The sequence below is a fragment of the Ochotona princeps genome, chromosome X, assembly GCF_030435755.1.
Source record: "Ochotona princeps isolate mOchPri1 chromosome X, mOchPri1.hap1, whole genome shotgun sequence".
NCBI classification, from domain to species: Eukaryota; Metazoa; Chordata; class Mammalia; order Lagomorpha; family Ochotonidae; genus Ochotona; species Ochotona princeps.
The window spans coordinates 75,748,690-75,772,841 of NC_080865.1; the positions used below are offsets into that span (position 1 = coordinate 75,748,690).

The 24,152-nt window shown below is 44.7% G+C and overlaps 1 protein-coding gene across 5 annotated transcripts in view; it reads right to left on the reverse strand.

Annotated features, from left to right (window-relative positions):
• AMOT (angiomotin) overlaps positions 1-24,152 on the reverse strand; it is a 69,239-nt gene that overhangs the window by 24,374 nt on the left and 20,713 nt on the right. For 4 of the 5 annotated variants that reach the window (XM_058658288.1, XM_058658291.1, XM_058658290.1 and 1 more), the window contains 5 exons: positions 22,889-23,822; positions 15,360-15,852; positions 10,465-10,609; positions 8,785-8,877; positions 4,700-4,845 (listed from right to left, as the gene is read on the reverse strand). In XM_058658288.1, the coding sequence (XP_058514271.1) occupies positions 4,700-4,845; positions 8,785-8,877; positions 10,465-10,609; positions 15,360-15,852; positions 22,889-23,760 (1,749 nt within the window). In that variant the 5' untranslated portion in view covers positions 23,761-23,822. Of the gene's footprint in view, positions 1-4,699; positions 4,846-8,784; positions 8,878-10,464; positions 10,610-15,359; positions 15,853-19,577; positions 19,702-22,888; positions 23,823-24,152 lie in introns of those variants that run through there. The other variant, XM_058658293.1, reaches the window with a different exon arrangement.

A 24,152-nucleotide genomic window follows, 5' to 3' on the forward strand; every position in this document is an offset into this window, starting at 1 on the left:
TTTTCTGAAGGAAACACAGTGAAGGCTCCTTATTAGATCAGTTCTGGAGTAATCAGCATCTTATAAATATTTTGGAATGTTCCCTACTTCAACATTTAAAGAAAAAAGATGAGCAAATGATTGGCATAGCAATTAAGATGCCACTTGGGACACCTGAATCTGATGTTGCTGGGCCTATATTTCAGCTTCAGCTCCACTTAGAGTAGCAACGTCCTGAAAATGTGCACCCTGGGTAGCAGCAGATGATGGCTCAAGTACCTGAGTCCCTGCCACTCACAGGAGAGATCCTGACTCAGTTCCCAGCTCCAGGGCTTCCCTGGCTCAGCCCCAGCTGCTGTAGTTATTTGGAGGCTGGCAACTACTGATGGGAAAATCTCTTTGTCTCTCTGCCTTTCAAAACCAAAAATAAATTTTAAGAATTTAAAGAACGAGAAATGTTAGTAACTAATGGGAGATCAGGTCATAGTGACAAGCAAAACCTTGAATAGCAGTTCTATATTTGAGAATAAGAGAAATTTTGCTTCGAACATTATAGGAAAGACCAGACAAACAAGACCCCAAAACAAAGCAAAAATGAAAATAAGAACCAGTTAATTTTCCCTGAGACATGATCATCCCAGTCTTTCTATGTGCGAGAAGCAATCCAGCTATATATTACATGGCCTCTGGGAGTGTCCTGGGCATGGATCTGTACTCCCACTCCCCAATCAAATGTCCCGCTTCCCTTAGCACACAGAATCTCCCACAAGTAGACTATGTGAAACTGAAAGCTGCATGGTGGCTAAAATATTAACAGTATCTTATGAGCCATCTGAACTCTGGTCACTAGATATCATATTTCAATTCTAATTCGAACATCTTTAAATTGTAAAGGTACATTTGTGGGGGGGCAGGCCCCTGAAAAAGTACAACAAATCTCTGGAACAAATGACCAAAAAACCTCAGATGGCTGAAGCTACAGATGTATTTCAGAAAACTGCTTCAGCGACACCTGTAACATGAGGAACTAGCGATGAACATCTTCTTGCAACACCTATGTTACTTTCATGATTAGTCACCAATTACCACTCTGCCCTCAGATAGTTCAAAGCAATATGGTTACAAAGTCTTTGTGCCCATCTTTTTCTGAGTGGCTGGATACTCTTCCCAAAGGGACAACCTAATGGTAGATACCTCATTCTTGAATCAATGTGAACAATTCTGTCATGGAGTCTTTTGAAAAGAAGAATCCATGGGTAGACATCTGGCTTAACCATCAAGACACCCCTTGGGATGTCTACACCCCTGGGTCAAGTCTCAGCTTTGCTTCTAATTCCAGCTTCCTGCTAATATGCAGTTTGGGAGGTAGCAGGTGTTGGCCCAAGTACTTGGATCTCTGTCACCTATGCAGGAAATCTAGATTGAGTTCTTGACTCCCATCTTCAGCCTGGTCTAGGTCTAGCTGTTGTTGGTATTTGGGGAGTAAACCAGAAGATGAGAGATTTCTGTTACTTTCTCTCTGTGTCTCTCAAATAAATAAAAGCAAATAATATAAAGAAAAGCATAAAAGGCCCAACAGTTAAAACAAGTTTTTTAAAATTAAAAGTTGAAGAGGTTACTAAGTCGGAACAAGCGCCCACATTATCCTTTTGGAAGTTGAACAAGAGGATGATTCAGACAAGGAGACAGGCAACAGGGTTTAGGGAAGGAAGAGTTATAAGATAACAGTTTTATTCCTGGCTCTGCCCAACATTTGCCATATGATCACCAGCAAGCTATTTCTCAGCAGGTTTCTCAGTTTGGCTTTTTCTGAAAGAATCCAGTCTTACACCATCCTATAGTTTTCTGCGAGATGTACTTGCAAAAAAGGAAAAAGGAATATATGAGTTGTAGCAATAAATAAATAAATAGTGTGCTAAGCTCCGTAGACCTGGACCAAATAAATACAAGGCCTCCTCATTTCTTATCAAACAACTTACCAGAAAGATAGATCTGTTTTGGTGAAAATAATATTTGAAGGTTTGTTTGAAAAGCAAATAGAAAGGGGAAGAGTTGGAGAGGAGAGCGGGAGGGGGGGGAGGGGAGGGGAGAGGAGGGGAGGAAAGAGGAGGGGAATGGAGGGGAGAGGAGAGGAGGAGAGAGGAGGGGAATGGAGGGGAGAGGAGAGGAGGAGAGAGGAGGGGAGGAGAGGGGAGGGGAGAGGAGAGGGGAGGGGAGAGGAGACAGGAGAGGAGAGGAGGGGAGAGGAGGGGAGAGGAGACGAGGGGAGAGGAGAAAGGAGAGGAGAGGAGAGGAGAGAGGAAAGGAGAGAGGAGAGGAGAGGAGAACAGTGGAGGGGAGAGGAGGGGAGAGGAAAGAGGAGGGGAGGAGAGAGGGGAGTGGAGGTGAGAGGGGAGGGGAGGGGAAAGGAGAGAGGAGAGGGGAGGGGAAGGAGGGGAGAGGGGAGTGGAGGAGATGAGAGGAGAAGAGAGGGGAGGGGAGAGGAGGGGGGGAGAGGAGGGGAGGGGTAGAGAGGAGAAAGGGGAGGAGAGGAGAGGGAAAGAGAGGAGAGGGGAGGGGAAGGAGGGGAGGCAAAGCAAGGGAGGGGAAGGGAAGGGGATTCATTCTCCAAATAGCACCAATAATCAGGGCTGGGTCAGGCCACAGCTATGTACCATGAACTACATCCAGGTCTACTATATGAGTCACAAGGGTCCAAGCAGTTGACTCATCCTCTGCTGCCCTCGCAGGCATACTAATAGGAAGCTGGACTGGAAGCACAGCAGCAGAGGCTCAAACCAATACTCTAATACACAAACTTTTTTTAAGAACCTTCATATTTCTGATATAGACAACAGGATATTAACCTGACGCTCTGTAAATTAAAGTTAACCCTTAAGCAATAAGCCTAAAGCACATCACGGATGACATGTACTGCTTGTCAGTAAGGTAAGAACCAAAACACAAGTCCAACCAGGACTGTTATGCCCCAAAAAGAAAGCAGAGATCCCGGTGCGGCAGCCTAGTTGCTAAAGTCCTTGCCTTGCACACGCTGGGATCCAATATGGTCGCCAGTTCTAACTGTGGCGGCCCTGCTTCCCATCCAGCTCCCTGCCTGTAGCCTGGGAAGGCAGTAGAGAATGGCCCAAAGCCTTGGGACCTTGCAGCCATGTGGGAGACCCGGAAGAGGCTCTTGGTTTCGGATTGGCTCAGTTCCGGCCGTTGCAGCTGCTTGGGGAGTGAACCATCAGACGGAAGATCTTCCTCTCTGTCTCTCCTCCTCTCTGTATATCTGCCTTTCCAATACAAATACATAAATCTTAAAAGAAAGCAGAAGGAACGAATTCATGAGGTAAAATATTTCCAATAACTAGAACCACTACGGGAGAGAAAGCAGGCAATGAATGAAGGCAGGAAAGATACTTCACAATAGTCAAAGTGCTATTTGGTCATAAATAATTTATTCTAGCTCAAGTTTATAAAGCTTTCAACTTTCAGATTCAAATTTTACAACAGAAGTTAGCGAGAGGTGAAATTTCCTTTACCAGTGACACTGTAACAGCAATGCTTGGTTTAACCCACTCGTTCCCTGAGTGTAAAATATGTAACAATTGCTAGTACTTCGGTGCAGTGACAAACCGTGTCCAAAATTGATGAACAGCAGGTCAGCAACAAAGTGCTCTCTCTTTCACAGGCAGACATTTTAGGGTTGTAATCAAATAACACCTATAGCAAGACTAACGAGATACACATTAATTAGGTGCAAGAGAGATTCTCTCTTCTTTCTCAAGCGAAGGCTTCATCCTTATGCCCAAGTCACTGACAAGTCCACCCTACTGTATAACTGCATCCTAGAAACTAGCCACTAAGGCACAGCCTGGATCTCAGCCAGTGCAATCTAACATAAACTGCAAACTTGCCCTAAGTCTCACCCTGTCCCAGAACTCACAAAACCAATCTGCCAAGAAAGTCCACAGCAGAAGACATTGTCATCAAGATACTTTTTTTTTTAGCTTGAGACAGAATCGGCCTATTTGAAAACACTCAAAACCGTTTCCTAGCTCTTCCCAAAACAACACTTAAAATTTTCTTAAGCGCAGGAATATACAAGCAGTCTTCGAAGAGTTCATGGAGCAGTGGGCATTTAGCCCAGCAGTTAAAGCATTGTTCGGGACACCCACATCCCGTCTCAGAATGCCTGGTTTTGAGTCTCAGTTCTGCTTACAATTCCAGCTTCCTTCTAGCGCACACCCGGCTAGGCAGCAGGGGATAGCTGATGTGGTTGGTTCTCTATTACTCATATGGTATTAATTTCTTACCTCCTGGGTATTTGAGGAGGGATTACTCTTTTAAAGTTTATCAGTGACATGAATGTTTTTTAAAGTCATTTTTCACGAGCTTTTTGTAGGCTGTGTTTCTGTGTGTGTATCTGTCTGTCTGCCTATATATCATGAACTTAAGGCAAGTCTGGGTATGTATTAAGAATTTATTGTGTGACAAACTAGTTGATTATATGAAGACCCTGGTGATTTCCTCTTCTGCAAAAAAAGAAAGAAACTTAAAGAGAAAAGAAATTGCACTGCACTATTATCAACCCAACTATAACCGGAAGCTGGGAATGATACCTCCCTGTTAGTGGATTGTACAGTTAGTTGCCTGTACACCACACTGGGGAGACCAATACTCTTGAGTTCTCAACTCTCCAGGTCGCAGATTCAGATGTAATCTGACAAAACCATACCTCTTCTTCCAGCTTCACAACCTTGGCCTGGGCATTGCTCAAGGCCTGGTCTCGGATTTCAATGTGCCGCCTTTGATCCTCATTGGTAGAACGGGCAGTGGCCAATTCTGCTTCCAGCTTCTCCTTCTCCCGCTGACTTTCTTTATCTGCCAGGACACAAAATAGCAATACTGCCATTCCATTGCCACTCCACTGCATTTTCTGAGCAAAACTGACACATCAACCCCCCCTCCCCATTAATACAGTCTACTCTTGTAGCACACAGCTCAAAGAATGAGAATTCTCACGATCTGGACTTTATCAATGGCTCAGTTGCTAGCTTCCTGTGTAAATTCAGAAAAGTCACTAAGCAACAATTCCACGGCTGCTGTGTAGAAGTAACAAGAATGTACATATAGAGTACCATGAAAAGAATTAATCATTAACAAAGAAGAATACACACACACGCACGCACGCACACACATCAGAAGAGCAGCCCAGGGAATTTTCTCCCATTGTTTTCTCAAGACAGTACATTAAACAGAACTAAAAATGACATTTCATTAGCCAGTTAAAACTTCCAATTCCACCTAACAATTCAAAAGCTAAACAAACTGAAAACTCAGTGACTCTTCTTAGATCTGAAGAAGGAAGACCAAAAGGAGGGCACACTGCTGCCCTCAAAATTGGAGAGACAGATACAGAGAATCACAACTTGGAGTACAAGCCGCTATACAAAAAATTTCCAAGGGAATCACAGGCAAGGTGGGAAAAGCTGCATTATAATTAATGAGCGGTTGCAGGCCTGCGGCCCACAAAGCCTCCCTGAGTACTCCAGGAGACTTGGCCACAAGGAAGCTCCCACACTTCTGTGTTAGTTTTAACTTCAGGATCTTGGCCAGGTTCTCACAGTAAAAGATCAGAGAAATATCCCCCAGTGTCCTCAGTAGAGGCAGGCAAGAGGTAACTGTTATGAAACATGCCAAAGCATCCTGTTCTTCTTAAGAAGGCTTGCCCACAAGATAAACTATTTAATCAGAGCCTAAATTATCGGTGTTTTGTTTTTTTCCACACAAAGTCCAGCCAACCTGGAAAACGGGAAATATCCAACTCTAGGCGATTCTAGCACTCTATATGACAAAATGCCTCCTTCCCTCCCCCCTCCACCCACTTCAGCATTCTCTAACCATCCTTGAACCTAAAGGGATGAAAAAGAAAAACTAGGAGGCAGGCACTGAGAAGAACAGGTTACATGGTTTCAGATCTCAGCTATTCTTGTTTCCAAACCTTCTTTCTGCTAATGTGCCTGGGAAGTCAGCAGAGGATTGCCCAAATCCTTGGGGCCCTGTAACCCATGTGGGGGGTCCTAGCAGATCTCCAGGCTCCTAGCTTTGGTCTGGCCTACCCCCAGGCTTTGAGGTCCTTTGGGAGGAGTGAACCAGTGAGTGTAAGTTCTCTCTGTCCTTCTCTCTGTAACTCATTCTACCTTTCAAATAAAGAAATGTATCTTTTAAAAAAAGCAGAAGCACTTGTGAATTTCACAGTCCAGTGAAATGAGCTTACTGAAAGACGGGGAGACCTAATCATAACACTGAAGGAAGTTTCTCTTCCTCCCACACCTTACCACCAAATCACTAAAGACCTATTTATTACAGTTCCTTCTCTGGCTCCAGACATTTGTGTCTGCCATTCAACAATAACAAAAATGACAGGGTGTACCAATGAATACACAGAACATCAAAGTGAAATTACCAGTCTCAATTGAAAAACAACTACAATTAATATGCTGAATGCTTTAATAAAAAATGGACAGCATGCAAGAAAAGAGATGGGTAATATAAGTATAAAACTGGGAATTATAATTAAAATGCAGCAGATTAAAATGCAGGTAAAAATAGCCTATTTAAATTTGTAACGCTTTTTAAAGCTCAAGTGAGATAACATATTTGTTTCAATGAAAGAAACATTAGAAAGCACAAACACCAAAAGAAATTATTACATCAAGATAATCATCATCACCATGATCAATAATGAAAGAAAATCCATAGTTTCAAAATATGCCTTTCGTTATGATATGACAGATTCTGAATACAGAATCTGTTTTTAGAATGAGTAGGTTGAGACTCACCCAATTTACGTAATTATCAAGTCTATGTCTAAATCCAGAATTACATTATAGCAACAAATGGACCATGAACACATATAGTTATGTCCCATGCCTTCTATCTTAACTAGGTGGAACAGACCTCATACCAGAAACTCTAACGAATAGTTTTGATGTGGATTTTAAGATCAGAGGCCCTTCCTCTTGACAACTTGAACTTCAAGTTTGTAGGAGAAAGTTCAACAGAGGAGCCTTGCCTTCAATTGCACTGTGACTTTATGTATCTATTCAAGTGTACCTTGGAAAGAAATGAACATTTGTTGAATACTTATTGCATACCAGGCATTGAATTAACTTAATCCTCAGAACGGTCAAACCAAGAAAGGTATTATTCTCTTCCCCATTTTGTGTATGAGAAAATGGGGACCTGGAGAACTTAACTAACTTGCACAGGATCCCATAACTGCGAAAGAAAGAAAGAAAGAAAGAAAGAAAGAAAGAAAGAAAGAAAGAAAGAAAGAAAGAACGAACGAACAAGAAAAGAAAAGAAAGAACAAGAAAAGAAAGAAAGGACCAGGCAGACTTTCAAAACAGATATCTTTTCTCCTGCCACAGTCCCATCCACACAGGGTAAACATAATTAAAGCCAAAAGTCATGATGTCTCCTTGCCTAATTCTAGAATCTTCTGGCAATCATTTGCCTTGCTGTTCATGTAGTCCGCCTTGTTACACTACTACTTCTTACAGACCCCCAGTGGCGCTCCGAGCCCACCTGGGACAGCAGCACAAGTCCACACAGCCCGGGCAACAAGCACAGGTTTTGTTTTTCTCTAGGAAGCTGCCACCCACTTTTTGCTAGCAAACTAGCTTCCTGGGTAACTGTGACACCACAAAAGCAACTTCAGAACAATTCACACCAGGCGCTGAGGACACCAGAAAAACGACATTCCTAGCTCTAAGACAAAGGAGCAGGAGGCTCAAGGGAAAGAAAAAAAAAAAAAAAGAACCCATTTTGAAGGCAGAGCACAACAGAGCAACCCAGGAAGGGAGGGGTGTATTGTAAGTGAAGATCAAACAAACTTGTAAAAGCTGACTGGAGGCTGTGTGGAATGACTTGAAAGGGTCATCTGGAGGCCCAGCAAAGATGGCAGAGACTGACAAGTCCCCACCAAACATGACCACAGCCACAGCTGCACGGAGAGGGGCTGCGGGTGGAGTAACCAATCATAGGCTTCACAGAAAGGAGGACAGTTCATCTGTGTCCCCACCCCCACCCCAACCAATTTTCCCTGTGGACTCAATCCACTATGAAGTTTTTAATGGTGGTTTTATTATGTCAATCAGAAAGCACTGGGCATTGTCTAGTTGGGTGGAGTCCGCTAGGGACTGATAAAGAAGAGGATTAATTCCTTGTCCTTGTCCCAAGAGTATTTCCACACAAAGAAAACACTATTATGAGTGAGACACAGCCTGCTCTGCCCCACACCCTCTTAACTGTGCAGCTAGCTGAGGCCTTAGGAGTGGCTCCCTCTAGCTGCCTTTGCAATCTACCAATATATGATACCATCAGCTGTTTCACTCGGGGAGACCCAGGTGCTTGCTAGGCATTCCAAACATCACTCAAATATCCGGCCTGTTCATCTCATCACTGTGAGAGGCAGCAGGGAGACCCCACTAAGAAAATTTCGCCTACATTCAGGGATTTCATGGGCCTTTCCTCCACTAACCACAACCCCAGCCAGGTTCTCTTGGGCCTCTCTGGTTGAGTATAGAAGTCATTTGAAGTCACTAGATGAACATTTGTTGAACGTGTATTACATATCATCAAGCAACCTTCTTGGCCTAAGAGGAAAAGAACAGAGCCTTCCAATTTCATGCCTGAACAAGAAAAAAGAATCCCCAGGTACCGTTCACATTCATTCAACTAGGACGTTGCAAAAGAACTATGTGACCTTTCCACACCATGTTCCCATCTATACCTGCGCCTGAAGCTTTCACTTACTTTTGGCGAAGAGCTGAGAGATGGTTTTCCTGGTATCCTCTGACCCCTCATACTCCTTCTCTGCAAGTTGCTTGTTGGCAGTCTCCAGTCGCTCTGTGGAATTTGGAGACAATCAACAGGGCCCCAAATTAAAAATTCCAAGCACAAGCTGTTTGCCTTCTAAATACTGACCTTTGGCCAAAAAAAAAAAAAAAAAGCCTGCTTCTTGTTAAGTAGAAATGGGTGACAAAGACACACAGACAGAAGTTTGCAAATGTGAATCCCAAGGCCCTTTTAGCCCAGGGCAGAAAAGATGAAGCCAGTACTTCAACGCTTTCATTGTTCATTGCAAAAACTTACGGTGCACTAAAAACAAACCAAAAAATCTAAGTGCTAGAGTAGGTGCTTGGCCTAGTAGTTAAGATGCTCATATCCCATCTTGCTGTGCCTGGGTTCGAGTCCCAGCTCTCCTTTCTTCTTTCTTTTTCTTTTTTTTTTTTTTTAAATAAGATCCCTTGGGCCTGTGAACCACCTGTAACTTGTGGGTTTTTTTTTTTAAGATTTATTTATTTTTATTGGAAAGTCAGATACACAGAGAGGAGGAGATCTTCCATCCACTGCTTCACTCCCCAAGAGGCTGCAACGGCCTGAGATAAGCTGATCCAAAGCCAGGATCCTGGAGCCTCTTCTGGGTCTCTCACATGGGCGTAGGCTTCCAAGGCTTTGGGTCATCCTCGACTGCTCTCTCAGGCCATAACCAGGGAGCTAGATGGGAAGCGAGGCCTCCGGGACATGAACTGGCACCCATACGGGATGCTGGTGCATTCAAGACAAGGACTTTAGCCGCTAGGCTACCACATTGGTCCCCCAACTCTGCTTTCAATCCCAACTTCCTGCTAGTGCAGACACTAGGAGGCAGCATGGATTGGCACAAGAACGAGTATCCCTGTCAGTCAGTTGGAAAAACTGTAGTAAGTTTCTGGCTTCCAGTTTCAGCTCCATAGGATGCAGCAGATTAAACCATTGCCTGTGATAACAGCTTGTCATATGGGTGCCGATTCAAGTCTTGGCTGCTCTACTTCTGACCCAGGTTCCTGCTAATGCACCTGAGATGGCTCAGGCCCCTACCAGCCATGTGGGAGACCCAATATTGTCTGTTAAGCACATTTAGGAAGTGAATCAGCATATGGAAGATCTTTCTCTCTGTCTCTTCTTCTCTTTGCCCTTGTCTTTCAGTTGAAAATATTTTTTTGAAAAAAAGAAATATTTTCATTATCTCCAGTGTTGTCAGGTGAAGGTAAACGTAGGGAGTGAATGCATTCTAGAAGTAAGAGAGGACACCATCATTTCAAGCTTGCAAAGCCAAAATGCATGAATGTATCGATCGCATCAAAGAAAAAGAAGCCTCATCAATTGTAGGGGTGAGCCAGGTGGGTCTAGAAGTCCCCAAAGAGATCCTGCCTGATTAACACATCAGCACCAGACTCTGAAGGCTAGTCAGGCACATTCCCCTACTTTGATTAAACAAGCTTGAGACCAAGTACTATGGCAGTCACCCAAACCTAATCTGGCATGGGACCTGCACTTGACTGACCAAACCAGTGAGCTGGAGAGCCCCAAAGCCAAATCCTCTTCAGCCCTTGCTTTCACCAGCCTGCAGCTGTTCCGGAAGCACGAGCACAAGGCCCTCGACCCCCTTACCTCTCAGATCCCTGTTGAAGTCATGCATCCTTCGAATCTCGCCTTCCAGCTTGTTTCTCATAGCTTTCTCCAAGGCCTCTCTTTTAGAGGATGATTTCACCAGGTTCTCGTAGGCCTCCGAGACACGCTGGATTTCAGTCTCCACCTGAACAAGAAAAGGGAAGAGTGGTAATAGGAGGAAGCTAATGAGGAAAGAGAGTCTCAAAGTATATATGCAAAACTTTGGCAACAGCTTCTTTCAGGGCTTACAGATGGCCAGAAGACAAATACAACACAGTCCATTTCAAAGCAGGTCTTCCGAAGTCAACCATAAAATCAGTAGTTAACTCATGGCATTATTAAGTTGCCTCGGGTTAAAAGAAATATAGTTTCTGTCTTCAGAGAAGCTGGTAAGATAAAATTTCATAAATATGGTTATAAATCTTAATTTCTCAATAATAATGTATTTATAGTATATACATAACTTTATCCCAGTGCTTTCACAGGGATAACTTGGCAGGGAGAAAATTGCCAGGGCCAGCACCAAGGCTAGCAGGCTAAACCTCCGACTGCTACACCAGCATCCCATATGGCTGTCAGTTAGAATCCCAGCTGCTGCACTTGTGATTCATCTCCCTGCTTGTGGCCTGGGAAAATAGCAGAGGACAGCCCAAAGCCTTGGACCCCTGCACCGATATGGGAGACCCAGAAGAAGCTCCTGGCTTCTGGCTCCTGATTGTCTCAGCTCCAGCCTCCATGGCCATTTGGGGAGAAAACTACTGGATGGAAGATCTCTCTCTCTCTCTCTTTCCAACTCTACCTTTCAAATAATAATAATTTAGTAACTTTACAAAGCGGGAAAATTATTTTTCCCCAAATCAAATCAATGGCAGAAATAAACCCTAACAATGCTAAGCTTGAGCCTTATGTTGTAAGTTCAATTCCACTTGACGTTTGATCAGGAGCCAAATGTTTATATCAACTCTACAAGGCACTGTAGAGTGTATAAATATGAATGAAAAACACCATCGTTGTCTTAAGGAGTTCTAAGTCAAGTCAAATGAAAGAATATAAGGCCAAATACAATGGTCTTTAAAAAAAAAAAAAGGTAGTGGTGTTATCAAACACACAGAAGGAAGAAGTTATTCCTGGTAGGGAAAAGGGGGAGGGAGCAGAACATTTTCTGGGAGGAGGTGCCATTTAGAGCCAGGGTCAGATTTCAATGAGCAGAGGTGAGGGGAAGCATATTCTATTCTGAGTGAGCAAGATGTATTCCCAGTCTAATTTGGCTGGACACAGTGGGGGACACGAAGGGAAGTTGGCAAGATACGGTTGCAAAGAGATTGGAGTCAGATCATAAAAAGGATTTTAATGCTAGGCATTTGGACTTTATCCTGTAGTCATTGGGAAACCAGTACAGATTTTTGGACATAAATTCATGATTGGAGCTGTATTTTATGACAGCCCTACAAATCTCATAAAATGAAAAAAAAAATCACAAAGAATCTTGCCCTGAATAATTCAGAATCAGAAAGAAAATAAAATATTTCTGTAACCAGTATAGCCCCACTGCACATAAAATAACCAGCGGTATTTGCATATCATTTGTATAAAACAAATAAATCCCATGGGTATTAAGCAACTTCCAAGTTAAATTTGACTCCTGCAGCCATGCTGTACTCCTTCTCAATTTTCCACTATCCTCAGGAACAAAGCCTAGGGTGCATTTTGTGGAAAAAGACCAGGCCCCCAGTGGGACACTGGGCAAAAGGTTAGGTTACCAAACACCTCAGATTCAACCTGCTGCCTTCGCCAATATTCTGCCTGAGACAAGGCTGCCTGCAAACAAATGAGGCTTCAACCACAGAAAAGAGCAGGCTTGAAAGTGTTTTTCTCCTTGCAGATGGCACCAAGATAGCAGCACAGAAGGTGAAAACTGGTGAATGGCATTTAGAGACAAGATCGGCAAGGCCTGTGCCTGATGAAATTTTTGCACAAAATTCAAGTGCTGGGTAGAGAAAATAAACATTTCCATTTGAAAGAGCAGGCTTGGTGTTGGTGTACTCTGGGCTGCTTTCAAAGAGGGAGGTTTTCCAGCTCCCCACCACAGGCCATGCCTGGAAGCCAGTCCCTTCACTCAAGGTGTTCAGACTGCTATTTACAGATTTAAACCAACCCTGCCTGAAACTGCTGTGGGGGCACCTTACCCTTGGAAGGTGAGTGGCACATCTGTCAATCAGATCTTCCAAGAGAAGAACTCACAGAGTATACGTCCTGGCTTGGGCTGACTGATGGTGGTCTGCGTGTTGGTGGGGCACTGACAGCAGGTTTCCAGACTTCTCTGTCTACTATTCCCATTGTGACCTTCAACCTTCCCATTTTTCCAGCACCACCTGCCGTCTACCTTATTCTCCTTACTTTCCATTTCTTCTTCTACTCCACATGTCCCTCTGCTCCATTTCAACACTGGCACGACACCCACCCTGCCACCCCCAACACTTAAGCTGTGTTAACTACACTTATTAAAGGCATCATTCTCAATCCTAGGCAATGAACAATGACAAAACTCCTATTCCTTTTTTTTTATACCCTCCTCCCTCTCCAATCTCCTCACTTTTCCCTCAAAAAGGAAAAAGAAAAAAAGCATCACGTATCCTTGGGCAAAGAGAAATATAGACAATGTGGGTCAACATTCAGCGACTTGGGAGGGAAATAGTGGGCTCCTCCCTCTTGGGTTACCACCCCTCACGGCAGGGCACGAAAACTAGGACGGGGGATGAGGTGGCTAGACAGATGGACACCCAACAACATCCTTGAGGGCTGGATAGTTGAGCTGGTTAGATGGAACAAGGTTTTAATACCCATTGACATGTATGAGAGCAGAAGGGGATGTGGGACAGACTGGACTAGTCTGCCACACATACTGGCAAACCAGGGTAGGGGGCGGGCCTGGTGGGTGTTATTGTGGGTCGCTCGGGCTAGGCTTCAGCCCCCGCTGGTTTATGTGAGGGCCGAGTGTGTGCTGGGCAGAACCCGGCTAGACTGCAAACACCCATTGGTTCCAGTGGAAGACAGGGATGGAAACAGAACCAACCCAGCGACTGCAACCACCAGCTGATCAGGGCGATGGACCATGCCGGGCCCAGTTCTTGCTAGTACATACAAGAATCTGGTCTGGGAACACCTCAGAAAAAGTTTCTTTGGGAGCTTTCAGACTCAGAACGCTAACCATCAAATGACAGAGGACAGAACAAGTCAATCAACTACCTCAGCTATATGTTGGCAATGAAAATACTGGGCAAACAGAAACACTATGATGGACTATGTCAATCAGTGGATTCTCCAACAACCGCATCGTGCTTGGAGTGGTGAGAGTGGCAGCAATTCAGATCTGTTGAACTATCAAAACCACCCTGCTGGCTCTACCTTCAGACCAGAGATGGTCTCCCCAAGAAACTGATGAACTTATCTGGACAATAAGATGCTGGACTTTATGCGTGGTAGATGCTTGCAATGATAGAATCTCAACTGAATTTGAACTGTGGTAATGCAACAAGGTGGAGGAATCCACCATGGGGGGGGTTAGGGAGGGGGGATCCCAGTGCCTATAAAACTGTGTCACATAATGCAATGTAATCAATAAAAAAAAAACATTCGGCAACTGCAAAGATGGGTCAGCACCACTTTACAAAGAGTTTGAGGTGGCTCTCAGCAATGAACCTAATAACCTACTTTGATGCCTGGATACACATAACTTATTGTGCCAATGTGATTGGTGGCATGGGGGGCAGGGAGTTAGGGCAAAGCCAGGGAGAAACAGCTCTCATTCGACCTCACCCACCCACCTCCACGCAGATTTAAGAAAACTACAGGAAGGAGAGCATTCTGACATAACTGAGGCTAATCCTTCCTTTCCTACAGCAACCAGATCCAGCGCTCACAAATTTTCAGCTTCACTGAGGCCCCTGAGATTTCCACTCCTGGTGTATCCTACAGACAGCTGTTGAACAATGCAAGGCAGCTTCCTTCCCCTCCCTTCTCCTCTACCTTCTCCCTTTCCTCCCTCAACAGGCCACACTGTAGGATGATCAAACCACATGAGCTCCACGATGACAAAAGCCTCAATGAGGCCGTCCAAGTCATAATTCTCTATTCACCAAGAGGCACTGAAAGCTCAGAACTAAGGTTCCTAGCTTGGGGCGCTCAAGAACTCAAGTCCCAGCTGCATGCGACAGGAGGGGTCCAGGGAAGAATGTGAACTGGGGACACACACTCAGCCTAGGGCTGTCACCTGTCATCCAGCTGTGATGCTAATCCCCCACCCCACACAACAAGAAAGCAGATGTTATGTCTGAGCTTCAGGGAACAACCAGAGGGAAAAAAAAGTTAAGGAAAAAAAAAGAGGGTGGAGGGTGAAAAGAAGTTACTATGAGAACAGGAAAGTATACTTTCTCCAGCAGACAGCACACGCTCTAATTTCAACTCAGGTGATTGTTCTAGGAAATATGGTTTATATTTAGATTCAAATTCTTATTTTAGGAACTATAATGAAGACAAAAAGACTTAAAATACTAGCAAGTCCACCACCTTCATAGGCATCACCAGTATTCTTGATCTCAGGGAGAGGTACCCCCACCTTTTGGGATTCTAGAACAGTGTGTTAAATTTTCCTTTGGGCTATGCTGAGAAAATGGGTAATGAATTTTTCTTGTTTCCTAATTGTAAAATGTTACTTCTCCTAAGCAGGCAAGAGACTTTTTCCAATATTTGAATCATACATAACCTGGAGATACAAGAATCCCAAAGATTGGCCTGTAAATAACGCAGGCACCCATAGACAGAGATCTTTGTATAGATGTTAAACACATCCCATGAATAAGACTTAAGACAAGCTAGCATCTCAAGAGAATCCTCACCTTCTGCAGTCTGGCTACCTTCTCATAGCATCCTTCCAACTCCTGCCGCAGGTTGCGGTTCTCATCGGAGAGGATCTCCACCATCTGCTGGGCTCTGGAAACAATAGCAAAGGGGTCTGCTGGCATGGGCTGGTAGGAAGCAGACTGCTGAGCTCGAGGCATGGCTGAATAGGTGTCTCCTGGCTGCAGCGGCTGCTGGTGATGGTGGTGATGGTGCGACTGCTGTTGTTGCTGTTGCTGACTCAGGCCAGGCTGGGGAAGACGGAAGTGATCCCCTTGGTGAGCCTGATTAGGAAGAAAGTGCTGCTGTGGCCGAGGTAGGTGAGCTGGGTGATCTCCTTGGCTTGGCACCAGGGGAAGTTGAGCAGGAGACAATCTGGTCAATGGTGGAGACTGCAGCAAAGGCAAAGAACCCCCAGACGTCAGCGAAGAAGTAGGACTGTGAGGCTGAGAGTTCCTGGCTGACAGCGGCAACGAGATGTCCTGTGTCGGCCTGCAAAACAAGAAGGGTGGGCTTAGGCAAATTTCTCTCGAGACACCGAGAGAGAATAGCGCAAGCAAGTGACCTGAGGGGGCTTTTAGTGTCTTTAGACACATACAAAATGAGGAGCTGGCAGAGCGATACAATCTCTGCAAAGACTTCTTCAACCCCACCCAGAGACTGCCGGACAGACAGAAATGTGATTCCATGATGGATAAGCTCCAGGTATTTCGAAAATCTGAGTGATACACGTCTTTGCTCTCATTGCTCACTTCTGTGCATTTTAAATGAATTTTCTACGTGGCAATTTTCATGTCACTGTTTCAAGTTAAATCTTTTCTGACATTATGTAAGTGACCTAGTACTCATAAAGATTCAAACTCAGGAAACAGGATTCAGTTGCACAGAAGGAAACAACAGAAGCCCCCCTCATCCCCCAAAAGTATCAACTTGCTATTTGTCACTCCCTACCATATTTTGTCAAAAAATTACTTACTTGACAATATGTGGGTACTTATTAAATTAGAGACAAATAATTATTGTTCACTCCAATGGTTCACCCAACAACAATAACAATATCAAGATAGAGCTGGCTACTGGCAACACCATATTATTTTTTATGTACTACATCACAAAAATCTAAATTCTAGAAACACCATCAAAAAGATTTAGTCCAAAAAACAGAAAGACTTCGGGTCCGGCGCAGTGGCCTAGCGGCTAAAGTCCTTGCCTTGAACGCACCAGGATCCCTTATGGGAGCTGGTTCTAGTCCTGGTGGCTCCACTTCCCATCCAGTTCCCTGCTTGTGGCCTGGAAAAGCAGTCGAGTTCGGCCCAAAGCTTTGGAACCCTGTACCCACGTGGGAGACCCGTAAGAGGTTCCTGGTTCCCGGCTTCAGATCGGCGCAGCACCAGTCATTGCGGTCACGTGGGGAGCAAATCATCGGACGGAAAATCTTCCTCTCTGTCTCTCCTTCTCTCTGTATATCTGACTTTGTAATAAAAATAAATAAATCTTAAAAAAAGAAAGACTTAGTCCAACTCTGACACTGGACAGAAGAAAACTGAGGCTTATCTTCCAAATATGAAGAGTGCATTACTAGCAATATCAAAGTATAATACTTCTTTCTTAATTCCCATTTTCTGGCTCTTTCCCCTGCCAAAGTACATTGATTTCTATGCACTGATGTTCAGATTCCTAGCCCACTGCTTCAGGACATTTCTAGAAGGAGCACTTTGGTTACATCACTTAGTGTGGCTCCCATTTTTGTCCTTAATTATAAGGTTGACTACTATCATCTAGGTACAAATAACTCTTAGGTAATGACTACTAGGCACCAGCAATCCATGCAGGCAGGTGCATTCCCCCTCCATCATTGCTATCAGGAACATCTGTCAGTATAGCCTGAAGACAAAAAGCTTGCTCACCCCCAGTCTATGCCCAACTAACCTCACATGCTCCCCATGTCCTGTGGCCACTTGTCCTACAGTTGATATTTCTCAATCCAGGGAAGACAGATGGCTAAGAGCATGGGATTTGGAGCCCAACTGAGAAAGTCTAGAGACTTCTCCTGTTGCTTACCAACTATTTAACCTTGCTCAGGTTTCTTAATCTGTAGGAGCCTGTTTTGTTCCTGAGGTTGCAAATGAATTGCAAAAAGTATCAGCATCTTCTCATTTTTGTTCTTAACTCAGGGGGAATTACATGAGTCTTATCTACCTCCCCATTGAGTTGACCTTGTTAGTGATTTTCACTTACAGGATAGCTGTGTAATTTTTGTATTAAATTGCATAAAATCCCTTGTGGAACTGGGACAAATCATGAGGAGCAATTAACTTTTAACTGGCAATCCAGACACTAAAGCACATGCCACACACACACTGAGAGAGAGAGAGAGAGAGAGAGAGAGAGAGAGAGAGAGACAGACAGAGAGAGAGAGACTACTGCTACCATTATTTTTCATTTACATGCCCTTAAAAGACAGCCTCATCCTAAGGACTTCCTGTTTCTATGATCATTCCAAACACGTGCTCATGGATATGCAGCAAATTATACATTCACAAGAGCTCTCAAAGCTGCACAAACCCTGACTTCTTGTCCCTTAAATCCTTCTATGCTTTTGGTGTGCCTACATTCTTTCAATTTCATTCATGTGTCACTATAAATAATGACCAAATACTGGAGCGGTCATACAAGCTACTAGGGCCCAGAGGAATTTATATGGTACTCATGATTACAACTGGAAAGCTGCCACTATCCCTAATTTTTCTCTCCAAGTTCTCAAAACACTCATCTCATTAAAAGCCCGGGAGCTGTTCATAAACTGATTCGTGAAGAGTTTCCATTGCCCAGGCTGTGGAGCTTCAGACTCCTCACAGGTGAAAGTGGGAAACGTGCTCGCTCTCTCGCTCGCTCTCTCTCTCTCTCTCTCTCCCTCCTTTTAATTTTAAAGCTACTAAAACATCTACACATCTCTAGAATGGAAAGGAAATATCCTAGGATTTGCTGGGAACTTTTGCAGAAGAGAGGGGCTTAACTTCCAGCTTGTTCATGCCAGCTCTCAAAATGGAAGAGAAAAAGTCACTAGATGGATTTCCATATTCTTTCCCAGGACTTTGAAGCCCAAGATCTACTAGTTGTTTTTCTTTAAAGACTGAACGCCCAGTTCTCAACCTAATTTCCTAATTTCCTCCGCAAAAGCTCCCCTGGGCCTCAACAGGCAAAGAGCTTCGGCTGGAGCTGGAAGGCGCCCCCATGCCCCCACAGCATATGGTCTCCCACCGGCCTCAGGAAAGAGCAGACCACAAAGACTTGCAAGGAGATCTCCAGAATCAGAAAAGCCCAGGACCAAGATAAGCAGAGACAAGGCACCTGCCAGGCAGTTCCCTGGGGCTGGGAAAGGAAGCAGATCTCAATGCACTGAAACGCTGGGACAACCAAGGCCATATGTCACTAACAGACTGACAACCAAGCGAAGGCCTGAGCACTCTCAGAAAAGGACAAGGGCCTGAAGTGAACGCTGCTTGGGCTCCACCACCTCGCCCAGGACAACAAACAGGACACTATTAACCCAGAATGCCGGTCCCCTTGAGAAGAGGGGACTCAGGGAGAATGGAGGTAGGAGAGAATGACAGGGGAGATGACAGGAAGTCAAACTGCCCAAGATTGAATAATTGGAATGGCAAAGCTCCTAAGAAAAGCACCCGTCAGGTGAGCCACTCACTCTCTGCGTCCTTCCAACCACAAAGCAGCTGGACTGCTCCCCGAGGACACATTAACCAGGAAGCGCAAGTCACCAGCAGACAATAGAATCACGTGTCCCCAGGAAGCCCTGACCAAACTCCCTGGCCCTTCCCTCCCTTCATCCTGCTCCTTCCTGCCTAAGATGATCTGGGCCAATGGTGTCCTGCACGTGTACAGAGGCCCAGGAAGAAAGTCACAGTCCTCCCAGCTGCCAGAGACCTAACGTGTACAGAGGCCCAGGAAGAAAGTCACAGTCCTCCCAGCTGCCAGAGACCTAAAGGGAAAGTAAAAGCTCCCAGCTGACACAGCACCTTCCAGCCCTGTCACCTCCCAGACTTGGAGCCCTCGGGTTTCCCTGCCTCACATGCGTGGGTGCACGCATTGTACTTCCCTTGCCTGCCTGTGTGCAAGCCCGCGTGTGCGCACGCGCGCGCGCGCGCACACACACACACACACACACACACACACACACTTTCTCTCTTTCACTCACTCACCAGAAAAGACACCACCGGCAGCCTGGAACCCAGTTTCTCCTCACCGGAAAACTTCCGCTGCCCACAAAAACTGTACCCGTGCAGGCTCGGCTAGGGTGAATCTGCAAATGCTGGAGTGGCTGCAAATGCCGAATGGTTTCTCTTGCACAACCAGCTCGGCTGTGAACTACAGTCAGGCCCCTTCAGAGGCCACTGCACAAGGATTTCAAAAAAACCTCAGATCTGGGCAGGATTTCAACAATTGAAAGGAGGTGGCTGCTTTGTAAACAGAAATGATTTAACTTTTAAAAGCACTTGATAAATGTATAAGCCCAGCATGCAGAAAAAGCTCGGCACTTAGGAAGACAAAGATTCAGAAATTTAAAAAATCTTCAAATGGCTTGGCCCTGCTTTCCTTGTGCAATTCTGGGCATCCAAGATATTTATTTTTTTTAAGTTGGAAGGAAGGCATACGGAAGATGAAGTAATCAACGGATTGTTTTAAACGTTGTGCTCATTTTAACAGCAAATTTTCAACATTTCACTGCACCTCTGAAAGCAAGCCACTTCTTTATTTTTAACTGCAATTTATTTAAAAACTTGCTTTTCATCCTGATCTCTAAACTGTTGATTAAAAACTAGAGCTATCTGAAGCTAGCAGCAGTTACTTGGAAAGATACTCCACAAGCTATAGGAGGGATTTCCTAAAATTTAATGGAAAATGCCTAGCACGAAAAAACTGTCCATGGATTTCAATTTCTGCACCAGCAACGGCATTTACCAAAGCAGTTAAGCTGTTGTAGGGACACTCACAAAGTGCATGAGTTCGAGTCCCAGCTCCCTGTTAAAGCATAACTGGGACCCAATAGGTGGTAGCTCAAGTACTTGTGCTCCTGGCACCCACATTGAAGACTTTGACTGAGTTCCTGTCTCCTGGCTTTAGCTTGGCCCGACTCTGGTGGCTGTAGACATTTGGGGACTAAAGCAGCACATGGGAAATCTCTTACTGTTTGACCATCTTTTTATCTCTGCCTCTCAAATAAAAGACATTTTCAAAATGTACAATTACACCAAAATACACTTATCTTTCAGTTCCATTTTGTGTGAACTATTTGAAGTACATTTCAGTGGTTAATTGATTAAAGGGGAGAGAAGAAGAGGAGAAAGGAGAAGGGGGGAAAGTGTCTCATCACCTAAAAGCAGAACACTTCAGGAAAGCAGGTTAGCTACCTCCTATTACCAGTAGTTGATCAATAATAGGTGTCACTCCCTCAACTCAACATCTGCAGAAATTTCACAGTCAGAAATTGCCTGATGGGAGAGCCAAACTTCCCCTAAAGCATAATCCAACCAGCACCATTTTAGGCTGGCTTATTAATCAAGTACATGAAGCACTATGCTCTCCCCCTTTCTAAAGAAATTTATCTGTGTGAAAATATTGATCAACAAAGCACAGGTGAGTCTGGGTTCTGTTGCTCTCTGGGATGGAGAGTGGTCCACTGATACCTTAGGAGGAAGACACTACCTTTCTCGAAAACAAATGCAGCTGAATCATTCTGCTTGGTTTCATCAATATATATGGGGGGGGGGGGTGGAACCTTTGTCTCCTTGTTATTTATCTAGGCAGATCAAAGAGCTTTTCCATCTAGCTTCAAACACTGTGGAAGTCTTTGCAGATCACAAGCAATAGTGTAAATGAGTTCTGAAAAATGTTTTCTGGGAAGGCAGTCCAGGTAAGTGGGGCTTTGGCTTCTACTCCACACCCTAGTCTCCACATTCCTCTCCCAACAGGCAACAGACATCAACCAATCCAGCCAGGGAGAGGATCCCACACATTCTCCCATACTAAGAGGGAAAGTGAAACACTGCCTCCCCACTCTCCAGCTTCACTGTCATTTTTCCTGCTTGCACAGGCTTCCTCTAACCCAATCAGTGTAATAGGCCAAGGCTCCCTGGATGTGTAATTTCATTGGGCACAATCAAATGAAATGGAGGGATCTTGCTCTCATGTAAACCTGAAATTCTCTGTCCATTCCAAGACACTTATTGGAATGTAAGCTCCTGCCCTTTGAAGGCTACCCAGAGAAGGCTGAAAAGGGTTAAGAAATCACCGTGGATCAAAGGAAGCAAAAAAAAAAAAAAAAAAAGCCTGAAATGGCCACATTAGGAATGGCGCCCAAAGTGAATTGCTTCTGGCTAAAACAGGGCCTGGAGGAGAAGGCAAAGCAAAGCTCCAGGAAATAAGATGTCTTTTCTTACTTCACCCGCCTCTACCCACCTGCCTTCGCTCCTGAGTCACCTGAGGAACCTCAAGCAAAAATGTTCTTTCCCAAATGAGCAAGGAGAGCACAGGAGGTAAAGGACTTTGAACCTAATGGTCACCCATGCTTACCCAAGAGAGCAAGGCAGGAACACCACACATAAGTGACATCGCTGTTGGCCACAGTTTAAGCTTTTTTTCCATCCCATATACCAAAATGCTACACATCAGTGACATAGCCCAAATACTAACAGGAGCAATGACAGAATCATGGAACCATCAAGCCTAGTGAATAGAGTCATGGGGCCATAGGCCTTTGAATAATTAATTAGGTATATTTCAGAAGAACTCAATTTGTGAAGATGTCATGACGATATTTTCCCTTCCATTTTTTATCATCTCACCAAAATTTCTAGGATATGATGAATTTCTCTTAGATATTGGAGAACGTAACTGGCAACTAACAAACTTAAACAAGAGAAAGATGAAACAGTTCAGACTTCATGATCTTCAAGGAAGTACAAGGTAAGTAACCTTTTCAACGTGCACAGATATAATTATTTCCACTGTAATATCTGGATGGTCGTTTGGTGTCCAAAAAAAAAAAAAAAGACAGTAATTATAATGAATGGGCAACAGATTTGTTCATTAAAATGGAGGGGAATTCATGGAAGCGATGGGAAATTTCAGACTAATTTCATTCCAAGATAACTTCCTTCTGCTTCTAAAAGAAGGTCTTAATTCACACGAAGAAAAACACTGAGCTTTGCGTTAATATCCTAAAAGACAGGACAACAGGTAGCAATTGAAACTGAGATGCGTTGTCCCGTTCATCTACTAGGTTGTTGAGGCTATGCTCAACGCACAAAACCAAGGGAATGTTAACACGGGGCTAATTATGACTGAAGAGGATTGAAATTCTGATTGATAGGCCATTTAAGAACCAGGTATGAGCCTTGTAGAGTTGGGTTATACCAAACACCTGCCCATTCTTTCCCTACGACTCCCAACACACAGCAGAAGCGGTTGGTTGGGGATAATGTCAGAAAATGACAGAAGCGAACTCTCTTACCTGGCTGCTCCATACTCAGGGGGATGCTGATATCTCATCAGTTGCCCCTCTGTTCTCCCTGGCTGGTTCAGGCGATGCTCACTATAGAAGTGCCCTGGCTCTTGGGGCTTACACACTATAGATTGGGGTGGCATGCCCTTGAAGGGATACTCTGGTGGGGGGCCTCGGTGTTCCATGCCCTTCAGGCTATGTTGGTTGACAGGCGGCCCTTGGGCCTTGTAGAATTCACTGGAACTTGTGGGATTCTTGTAGAGATCATTGGTCTGTGATGGGGAGAGGGGAGCACTGGTAACAGGTGGATGGGCCTTAACTCCACTGGTGGCCAATGACATCTGCATTAGTCTTTCACTTAAGGAGCGGACATGGCCTTGCTTCAGATCTCTGAGTCCTTCATCCTGGTGCATCTTCCCAGGAGTGAGCCGCTGAACTGATGGACGTCCCTCTGTCCTCATCTTCTGGTTGCTGACTCCTGTGACATAGAAGGCAGCTCCAACACTGGCATGCTGTTGTCCCCGAAAATACTGGGACTGCACTTTGGCTTCTTCATAGGTTGGGAGTTCTTCATTATTCTGCATTCGAGGGGACAGCTGTTTCTCCATGATGGAGTTTTCAGACTGGATTTCCTGGCCCTGGGGTTCTTGTCGAGCAGCGTGAGCCACAAGCTGTTGATGGTGCTCTTGGGGACTCAACACATCATTCTGAGGGCCTGGGTTGCCAGGCGCACCAGAGAAAGGAGGGCCATTGCCTGTAGCCTGCTGGTGTATGGCAAGAAGATTGCGATTCTCACTAGGATTGCCATAGCGAAGCTGCTCCTGTAACAGACGCTGCAATACCGTAGTTCCTCCACTTGGCTGTTCTTCAGAATTTCTCATCTCTATTGCTGGTGGTGCCTTGTGAAGAGAGAGAGAAATTGGGCACTTGGGCTGCCCTTGACCTGGGAAGGGGAAACAGGAAGCAGTCCTTTAAAAGGGAAGAAAATAGGCTTTTATGGGTGAGGATTCCAGTGTCGAATGAAATGAAGAACTCAGTCTAGAATTAGCAGATGAATTGTTGGGGATTCCAGGCTGTAGCATTGACCTAAAGAGGAACACAGAAGCATAAGGGCTCTGTGTTTCCTCCATCACTTTTAGCAACAGTTAAATATGCCATTTAAGCTTCTAAGAGGATTGGGGAAACCTGGAAGAATCAAACGGGCTGATCAGAGTGGACAATTCTCCAAGGTTCTTATGGGATTTGTCCTTCTGCATTCTATTTAAATTAAAAA